The sequence below is a fragment of the Mercurialis annua genome, linkage group LG5 (assembly GCF_937616625.2).
Source record: "Mercurialis annua linkage group LG5, ddMerAnnu1.2, whole genome shotgun sequence".
NCBI lineage: Eukaryota > Viridiplantae > Streptophyta > Magnoliopsida > Malpighiales > Euphorbiaceae > Mercurialis > Mercurialis annua.
Genome location: NC_065574.1, coordinates 13,013,700 through 13,023,646, shown reverse-complemented (window position 1 = coordinate 13,023,646; position 9,947 = coordinate 13,013,700). Strand labels below are relative to the sequence as shown.

At 33.2% G+C, this 9,947-nt stretch overlaps 3 protein-coding genes across 3 annotated transcripts; 2 read left to right on the top strand and 1 right to left on the bottom strand.

Moving 5' to 3' along the window:
* Nucleotides 1-207: 207 nt before the first annotated feature.
* On the bottom strand, nt 208-1,304 carry LOC126680629 (inorganic pyrophosphatase 2-like). The gene has a single exon (XM_050375779.2). The coding sequence runs from the start codon at nt 1,191-1,193 to the stop codon at nt 402-404; it is 792 nt and encodes a 263-aa protein (XP_050231736.1). The 5' UTR covers nt 1,194-1,304; the 3' UTR covers nt 208-401.
* A 493-nt stretch (nt 1,305-1,797) lies between these two features.
* Nucleotides 1,798-5,470, top strand: LOC126680622 (protein HIGH CHLOROPHYLL FLUORESCENCE PHENOTYPE 244, chloroplastic). Its single transcript, XM_050375773.2, has 7 exons — nt 1,798-2,243; nt 2,460-2,558; nt 3,435-3,629; nt 3,758-3,850; nt 3,965-4,060; nt 4,271-4,411; nt 5,165-5,470. The coding sequence occupies exons 1-7, from the start codon at nt 1,851-1,853 to the stop codon at nt 5,339-5,341; spliced, it is 1,194 nt and encodes a 397-aa protein (XP_050231730.1). The 5' UTR covers nt 1,798-1,850; the 3' UTR covers nt 5,342-5,470.
* A 1,265-nt stretch (nt 5,471-6,735) lies between these two features.
* LOC126680628 (inorganic pyrophosphatase 2-like) lies at nt 6,736-7,708 on the top strand. Its single transcript, XM_050375778.2, has one exon. The coding sequence runs from the start codon at nt 6,764-6,766 to the stop codon at nt 7,613-7,615; it is 852 nt and encodes a 283-aa protein (XP_050231735.1). The 5' UTR covers nt 6,736-6,763; the 3' UTR covers nt 7,616-7,708.
* Nucleotides 7,709-9,947: the final 2,239 nt, after the last annotated feature.

Below are 9,947 nucleotides of genomic sequence, written 5' to 3'. Positions count from 1 at the left end.
TGTACTCTAAATATAGAAAATAAAATGCACTTAAGACTCTTTTGTTCGTTTTAATGCAAGCAATACATGTAGGTGTTTGAGAAAAAGTTTGCTTTCCTTTCATTCATACAAATGATGTCATATCAGAGAGATCTAGCACATGTTTGCCAAACATAAATCCATTCAAAATGTTGGGTATAAAGCAATGAAAGACTGGAATTTGACTGCAAATGTTTTCTGTATGTTATTGAATTATGAAAGTGCCCATTTATAGGCTTACAATGGAACTCATTACTACTAAAAAAATTCAACTAACTAGAGAGATTAATGGCACTAAATCAGACCTTATTTTGACTAACAAACTTCAAAGAATAAACAAGAAAACTATTTCAAAGCACTGTTAGTAGTGTTGAATTACAAATTTATGTAACAGATAGAGCCTTATTAGGCAAGGCCTCACTGGCAGCAACTAGTGAAGGCAGCAACCTGAAATCACCAATGATCCCTTGTACTGAAATTGCACCAATAATCTCGAGTAGAACACATTCAAACTCGTCCCCATCTATCCACTCATGAATTTCTGAGCGAATTATCGCAGGATTCTGACAGATTAAATCCCAGACAGGGAAGTTCTTCCTCGGCATCACAAAATCGCCCTTAGTAAGCTTCATGCTCGGACAGTAATCACCCTCCCCATCGCCAAGATATATAATTCTCTTCTTCTTTCCTTCCATTGAAGCTTTGATTCTCTCAACGATAAGACCCTTACACATATTGGCAGGGCAGAGATGGCAGCACCCATGATCATGGAATGGAGCGATGTTCAACCTGCCTTGTTCATCAAGAAATCCAGGGTTTGTGTTAATCTCAGAGAAGCAATCCCTTAAACCAACATGTTCCAACACTGTATCGATAAAGAATGTGTTAGCATCGCTAATAATCCGCAACTCACAACCCGAAGCATGCGCCATTTTAAGCGCATTAACGATCCGTGGATGGATCGGAATACGCTTCAACACTTCAGCAATCTGATAGATCGTGATTCCTTGCCTGTGAAGGCTGTCCATCACCCTGGTCATGACAGAGTTCAATGTCATAGCGGGCAGAAGTTCATCGAACAAATTCGTAACGCCAAATTCGTCGACAATCCAGTAATCGCTATCAACGTCGATAATTGTTTTGTCGAAATCGAGAATTACTAAAATGTCGGCCATGTTCACTAATTTACACTCAAAGAAGCAAAAGAAATTGATTGAGTAAAATTTAGAACTACTGAACTAAGTGGTGTAGTTGTAAAACCCTAATCTAGGGTTTATTTAAATAGGTATAAGGACTAGAGTGAACAGATCTTTTTCCTGTTAGGTCTAGGAGTGAACAAATATTTTCCTGTTAGGACTAGGAGAGTGAACAAATCTTTTCTGTTAGCACTTGGAGATATTTCTTTTTTTGATGAAAAGCACGAGGAGATTAGTTTCTTGGTAAGCAAGTTTTTAGCCGTCATAGCATTGGCTAGAGAGCCCTTATATTTCTCGCAATGAATCTTGGCAAATTTAGAGGTTTAGTCCCTGTAATTAAGCATAGTAGCATTTGATATTTGTTTGGTGTTTAAAACCAAGTTATTTAACCCAATTTAATTCAAAGGGTCAAAATATGAACGTGATTTAATACAGGGACTCAATTATTAAAAGTGTGATACTGCAGGGACCCAGATATACATTATGCCTTAAAAAATGAGTAACGACGTGGCAAAAAATCCTAATCCACATATTAAAGAAGTAGAAGATACGTGGCAGTTTCCTTATCCATAATTTTCTTCTTCTCTTTCACTTAACTCAGTGTCACCACTGCAAAAAAACAGAACCCAACTAACAATGGCACTCCTTAGACTCCCAACACAATTAGCCACGCCCGCAAAATCCCGTCACCAAATGTATTCTACCAACAGCAACGCCAATTCACTCTCATGGCACCGCAATTTAACTCCCCCCCTTCTAAGTTCTCTTCCCTCGGGTAAATGTAATGCGCGGAGTGCGGCGTCAATGATTTGCAATGCGAGCGCGGCGGAGGCGGCCACTGGCGCGGTGAATCTTGGGCCGGGGACTCCGGTTAGGGCGACTAGCATACTTGTGGTTGGTCCGACGGGAACTTTGGGTAGACAGATTGTGAGGCGGGCTCTTGATGAAGGCTACGATGTTCGCTGCCTTGTTAGGCCTCGTCCTGCTCCGGCTGATTTTCTTCGCGATTGGGGTGCTACTGTTGTTAATGTTCGTCTTTTTCTCTTAAATTTAGAATAATTTTACTAGTCCCACGTCATTTTTACAACATGTCAATGAACAGTTGAGTATCTTTAATTATTATTTATTTTTTTATCATTAAATATTCTAACATTTTTTTATTTGTTGTAAGAATGACTTGGCGCAACGGTATAGATATTCGTTGTGTTTAGATTGATTGTGAGTCTGTGTTTGTTTGATAAGCAGGCAGATCTTAGTAAACCGGAGACCATACCGGCTACATTGGTTGGGATTCATACTGTTATCGACTGTGCCACTGGACGTCCTGAAGAGCCTATTAAAACGGTTAGTTTTTAAAGTCTATTAACCCTGTGGAACATTGTTGTTTTGAACCGGTTCAAGAGAATTTCTTAGGCCATGTTTGGTTCATGGAATAGGTGCGGAATGGAATAGTTATTCCGTATAGAATGGCAATTCTTTGCTTTGGTTCATAGAATAGGTATTCCAAAGAATTGCTATTCCATGATTTTGTGGAATAAACACTCCTCTCAAAAACTAAAGAATGGCTATTCCATTCCTTATGGAATAACTTTTCTATCCCATACTATTCTATTCCATGAACCAAACATGGCCTTAGGTGAAAGTGAAACCATTCATTATCTAGGACTATAAGTGTCTTATTGATAGTGTAATATGTGGCGTGATTGGATAAAATCCGACCATTTGGTGGTTTTATGGGTTAATTGCAATCCATATGACATGTCCAGTCAAGCGTTTTACCTAGAATTAATTGTTGTTTATTGATTGAAGATTTTAACTCAATACGCCACATCTTAGTGAGCTTCGTTCACTTAATATTTTTGCAACAGTAATGTAGTAGAATTCAATTTTATAGCACTACTTTTAAATGTTCATAACTCAATTTCACAGCACTAATGTTGTAGAATTCGACATAATTTTTGTTTACATTTATGTCAGAATGGACAAGTTTTTGATAGTAACTAAATGAGATTCATGAATTTTTTCGGAGTTCATCTATTTGGAGCACAGCCTTATGTATTTCATGTTTTTTAAAGCTTATATAGTTGACATATATTTGCAAGAATTGGGTTGACATGATTTTCATATGATTTATTTCGTACAAGGTTTTAGAGATTTCTGAAATAATTAACTTGACTGATTCATTTGTTGGTCTGAATCTAATCCATGTCTTCTGTTTAGGTAGATTGGGAAGGAAAAGTTGCTCTGATACAATGTGCAAAAGCAATGGGAATTCAGAAGTATGTGTTTTATTCAATTCATAACTGTGACAAGCATCCTGAAGTTCCGCTTATGGAGATCAAGTATTGCACAGAGAAATTTCTGAAGGACTCTGGCCTTAATCACGTCATTATACGGTTGTGTGGCTTCATGCAGGTAAATGTCTCTCTGAAGTTCATTCATTTCCTTTACTTCTACTTTGTTTTTGTTTCTAGATAAATTTATAACATTTCTATCGTTCATTCAACTGTTAAGTCTAATGCTCTTTTTGGCAAATTGATCAGGGCCTTATTGGGCAGTATGCAGTACCTATACTAGAAGAAAAATCTGTTTGGGGAACTGATGCCCCCACGAGAGTTGCTTATATGGACACCCAGGTTACATTAATGTGATTGCTTTTGGTTTTGTGAGGACATGAACTAAATGCTTTCCTTTATTTAGTTGATCAGTTTTACTCCTGTTAAAAACCATAGCTGTAATTTTATGTTCAGGATATAGCTCGGTTGACATTTATTGCATTACGGAATGAGAGTATTAATGGAAAGCTTCTAACTTTTGCTGGTCCTCGAGCATGGACAACACAAGAGGTAAACAAGTGATAGAACAAAATCTACATTACTGCCTTTTCCAATTATTTGTTTTGCTGTTCATATCCGTGATCTCATGCGAATGATTTGTCTTCTTGCTACTGATTTGGTAGCAACCCAAAGCGTATTTGTTGAGCACTATTCTGCCCTCTAGTACTTCTTTTTTACAGTTCTGTTTTTTGCATGCTAATCCGTTGTCTTTGGTCTTAGGTAATTACATTGTGTGAAAGGCTGGCAGGGCAGGATGCCAATGTAACCACTGTTCCGGTCTCAGTTTTAGGATTTACTCGTCAACTGACACGGTGTTTTGAGTGGACTAGTGACGTTGCTGATAGACTGGCTTTTTCAGAGGTATCGAATGCTCAAGATTCTTTACACTTTCTTGCCATGTTATATCTACTTCAAAACATGCCATAATGATTGAAATAGATAAGTTTTTGTCTAAATTTTCTTTCTGCGCACAAGAAATGACTAAAGAAGATTTACTAAACTGTCTGCTCCTTTTTAACTGTGGAAGATTTCACCTGTTAGAACAATTAGGTGCTTTAAATTTTAGATTCAGTCAAAAGTAACGATACAACATAACAAGGTGGAACGATTCATAATTCACAAGATTTGATGTCAGACATGAGTAGCATAATTTCTAAAATTTAACTTTGCTAGCGATTGGCGAACTTACTTGGGAGTATCCTTCAAGAATTGTTTGTGATCAATGTTGCACGTGAACCTCTCCAGTTTCGAAATGGAAATGCTTTTGAAACTTTATATATATAAACTTATTCTTATAAGAAATATTGTTTTTCCATTCTTTTGAAATCAATTAAATAGTTGACCTCTTTCAAGCGTTCTACTTATCCTAGTCGAGCAAACTATCGCATGGAAATTGGAAACCTATTAATTATTGAAGAACATAGGCGTTAATAATCTTGTTGTAGAACCAGAATCTATTACTGGTGAATATTCTTCTTGTAAAATCTTAAATTGATTCTTGATTTTTCGTAACTTTTTCTACTTTGTTATAATTTTTGGAAACAAAATTGCATGTCTACAATTTACGTATTTATAGACATTGATAGAACTGCTAATCTTTTTCTTGGCTGGCAGGTTCTGACGAGTGATACTGTTTTCTCGGCGCCTATGAATGAGACGTATAAGTTACTGGGTGTAGAGCAGAAAGATATAGTGACATTGGATAAATATTTGCAGGATTACTTTGCAAACATATTGAAGAAATTGAAAGACATCAAGGCTCAGTCGAAGCAAAGTGATTTTTACATATGAAAGAATTGCATTATGTAATTGTAAATGAAGCTATATATATATATATGTTTATGGCAGCACAAGATCTAGCCTTGGCATCACTTGTATCATTCATTTTAATTTATTAACTCATAGTCTCAATTTTTTTTACATTTCATTCATGGGAGCTGTTGTAGAGAATAGCTTATGTTCCAACTCTACTTCCCTTTTCTCAGCGAAGTATTTGTTCATGTCGTCGTATTCAATTGTTTTCTCATCACTAATTTAAGAGGAAGAATTCCTTGGATCAAATGTTAGCGAAATAGTATTTTAATTAAAGAAAATTTATAATTTTAGAGAATCTATAAATTACATATATTTAAAAAAAATAAGTTTTTAATTGATAATACCTTTTTATATAATTAATTGAAAATTTAAAAAGGAATATATAAATAAGAATATATATACAAAAGGGTTAATTACATGAAAAAATCACGACTTTTACATGTAATTTCATTTTAATCACGATTTTTTAAAAGGTGGCATTTAAAGGCACGACCTTTCAATTTTTCAAATTCATCATTTCAATGTATTTTGATTGACTAAATTCTTCACTAAACCATTAATTAAAGATCCAAATTATAAATCAAAATCAAATTTTATTATCTTTCGGTTAGAGTATGTAGGATTATGAATTTTTAGTCATAAAAAATACACCAAATTTTACTTTGGTGACAAATTTGAAACAAAATGAAAGGTCGTGTATATAAATGCCAACTTTTAAAAGTCGTGATTAAAACAAAACTACATGTAAAAATCGTGATTTTTTATGTAATTAACCCTATACAAAAATGTTAATTTTGACGAATAAAATATATTTAATGAAATATGAAATTACACAAAATATAATTTTTAATTTCATTTACAGTGAATTCCATACTTAATGTTTGTGATATCAAACATAAACATTAATTTTCAAATTCTAAATATAATTTATTTAGAAATAAAATGAATTCTGCACTAGAATTAATTAAAGCAAACTCGACCTTAGTGTATTTTTTTATTTTTGTATCTTATAAAAGAAAAAAAAATAAAGTATGTAGAAAAGAAATAGATATTTTATTTTAAGAGAAATATTGTAAATAGGATATACAATAGAGTAAAATTTTGCTCTCTCCATATGTAGTGTCAAATCTATTTTTCATCCTAAATTTGTATAATAAATATTCGGTAGTTCTTTTAATCTATTGTTATTAAATTCTATAAATAAAAATAGTTCGAATCTTTTAAGAAATTCATTGAAATGCTCCTCTAAGTGAATTGAACATCAAATGAAAATATGTTATTTTGGCTTCACACCTTGATGGCCATGATTTAATGTCAAAAATGATCAAGGATATAACTATAGGGTTCTCCCCTTTATTCTCCTCTTTATTCTCCTAATGCTACATGGAACCCATATAAATGTCGGGTTCTATGACTGCTGCACTAATGAAAGTCAATTTCTCTTCGAATATGGCTGAAATTTTGGTGATTCTAGATTTCGACAAGACAATAATCGATGTTGATAGCGATTATTGGGTCGTTGAAGAATTCGGTCTTATAGATTTGTTCAATCAATTACTCCCCACAATGCCATTGAACTCCGTAATGACAAGAATTACGAAAGAACTTCACTCGCGAGGGATAACAATTCATCAGATTGTCGAAGTGCTAAACCGTATTCCTATCCATCCATGTATCGTTCATGCTCTTAAATCCGCGCATGCTTCTGGTTGCGAGTTGAGGATCATTAGCAACTCAAACACATTCTTTATCGATACAATATTGAAACATGTCGGTTTGAGGGATTGTTTCTATGCGATTAACACAAACCCTGGATTTGTTGATGAACAAGGGAGATTAAATATCCTCCCATTCCATGACCATGGTTGCTGCGCTCTCTGCCCTGCGAATATGTGTAAGGGCCGTATTGTTGAAAGAATCCAAGCTTCGGAAGACAATAACAAGAAGAGAATCGTATATCTCGGGGATGGAGATGGTGATTATTGCCCTAGCTTGAAGCTTACTAGGGATGATTTTCTGATGCCTAGGAAGAAATTTCCTGTGTGGGAATTAATCTGTCGGAATTCTGTGAAGATCAATGCAGAAATTCATGAATGGATCGACGGCGAGGAGTTTGAACGTGTTCTGCTTGAGATTATTGGTGCAGTTTCAGTGCAAGGGTCTCAGTTTTTGTCATCAGATGATTGCAGGTTGCTGACTTCGACAGTCGCTGCCCATGAACCCTTACCTAATTCTCTTTCTGTTACTTGATAATTTGATATATATTTCAGGCTAAATCTATCTTTCGATCCCTATACTTTCAAAAATTTATTAATTTGGTCCTTTTTTGAAACTGTCTTTGTTAATTAGTCCCTATTTTTAACTTATTTTTAATTTATAGATTTTTTTTTGATGGAAAATGAGCATGCATTATATATACTCTCCGTAAAATAAACATGAGATCGATTTAGGTGTCCATATTACTCGACACATTAATGAGATATCATCGAACTTAGAAAGTGACTAGATAAATAATACAAATAATAAATTTAAGGGCCTATAGAATAAGAACAACTTAAAATAAATGGACTAGATAAATAAATGAAAGTAAAGAGGTTCTTTTATTATTTTTGACGTGAAAATTTATTAATGACTTAACAGTGCTGAGTTACACGCTTACAATTTCCGTCTATAAATAATCCATTAAATAGAAAACGGTAAATGGATGTAATGAATATAAAACTTTAAAGAGATTCTAGATAAAAATAAAAGTTTAGCCTATATGAAACTTTTGGTATGTAAAGCCTATATTCAATGATACTCCATCCGTCTCATAAATATAGAAAAAATAGGTACATTTTTGTCTTATAAAAATAGAAATAGTAACTATATTTATTGATAATTTAGAATAAATTCATCAAACTACTCTTATAATTTTATTGCATGAGCATTAAATGCAGTACCTTCATAATGCTTCACTCTTAAAAACTTTAAAGGGTATTATAAGAATATTTGAATATATCAATTATAATTAATGAGTTTTTTTATAGATTTTGGAGTAATTAATTGAGCAATGGGTCAACGCGGCCTTCGAACTTATATTTTGGGATTAAATACGTCCATTTTAATTTTATAGATCAATTAGATTTAAGACTTGTATTTTCGGGGTCAAATTAGTCCATGTTAACTTTTCGGTCAATTAGGCCAAACACCCTCTCAATTTAGGTCAAGTAACCATAAAATTATACACTTCAAAATATGGACTTATTTGAATACAAAAGGCAAATTTGGGACCTAGCTGATCCAAAACTTAAAATGAATTTATTTAACAAAACACGCGTATTAAGAAAGTCATTAAAATTTCATATAAATGACTAAATAACCTTACATTGATATAGTAAAGTTCACATATTAATAAATGCTATCTCTACTCCACTAATTAAAGTAAAGGGCAACAATGAAAAACAAAATTGAAATATATCATTGAAATTTGTAGTGGACAAATATTTTGAAACAAAAGAACTTTAAAAAAAGACAAACAAAAGAGAACAGAGGCAGAAGTAAATTTGATAACAAAATAAATAAAATCACCAATATGAAGAGGGTTTAATTAGAGGGTTATTTTGAAAAATAAAATAAAATTAGAGGGTAAAAGGTTCAAAAAAATATCAAAGGTCCTATAAAAGCCAAAAAAAAAATTAAAACTTATCAAACCTTTTAAATGTTCTAAATTTATCCCATTTTTATAAATTTGTTGGAAATATATCTAATTTTTTCAATTAATTTACTTGAGCAATACATGACAATTGAGTATTCAATTTATCAAAAAAAAAGAAAAAAAGAAAAATTGTCAACTAGAATGATACATGCATGGTTCGTATAAATTAATGGAAAAACCCATTTCCAGGTCCTTAAACTATACCTGTTTTGATTATCTAGTCCTTAAACTAAATTTTATCTTTTACTGGTCCTTTAACTCCACGGATTCGCAATTATAAGTCCTTAAATGGAAGTCTGTTAAGTGCGTGAAATCACGCTCCAAATTTAACGCGTTAATTTTTAAAAAGGTCCACATAATCTACACATAGGAAAGAGAATTTATTTATTTTCAATTTTTTTTACCTAAGCTGCAAACAAGAAGAACCTAAATGGCTAATTTTTCTCTTCTTCTTCTCAACCAAACAGCCTATTCGTATCTTTATGCTTCTTCTTTATTTGTCCCCATTCAACAATCCTATTACTCCAAAACTCAACCACCATAGAAAAATCAATCCGAGATCGTTGTCAAGAGGAATAATTTATTGCCGCTGGTGAACAGGTGGACGCCGGAGAAGAACGACCTCCTGCTGCAAAAGAAGAAAAACTCAAACTAATTAAACATTTCAAATTAATACTCTTTTCTAACAAATCATCAAACCCATTTAAACAATGAGAAACGCTGCACATGAAGAACACCAAAAGATGAAACTTTCTCTACCATACTTTAAAACAGAGCCTAAGAGAAAACTAAACAAACAACCCAGAATTAGGTGAACTGATGATTCGCACAATGATTGACCTCATTATTAATCGACCAAATAATGAACAAGTAAATTGTAAGGAA

Coding starts and splice junctions, on each gene's coding strand:
- LOC126680622 (XM_050375773.2), top strand. CDS start 1,851: ATGGCACTCCTTAGACTCCCAACACAATTAGCCACGCCCGCAAAATCC. Junction 4,061..4,270: donor GAGCATGGACAACACAAGAG/GTAAACAAGTGA, acceptor CTTTGGTCTTAG/GTAATTACATTGTGTGAAAG. Junction 4,412..5,164: donor ATAGACTGGCTTTTTCAGAG/GTATCGAATGCT, acceptor CTTGGCTGGCAG/GTTCTGACGAGTGATACTGT.
- LOC126680629 (XM_050375779.2), bottom strand. CDS start 1,193: ATGGCCGACATTTTAGTAATTCTCGATTTCGACAAAACAATTATCGAC.
- LOC126680628 (XM_050375778.2), top strand. CDS start 6,764: ATGTCGGGTTCTATGACTGCTGCACTAATGAAAGTCAATTTCTCTTCG.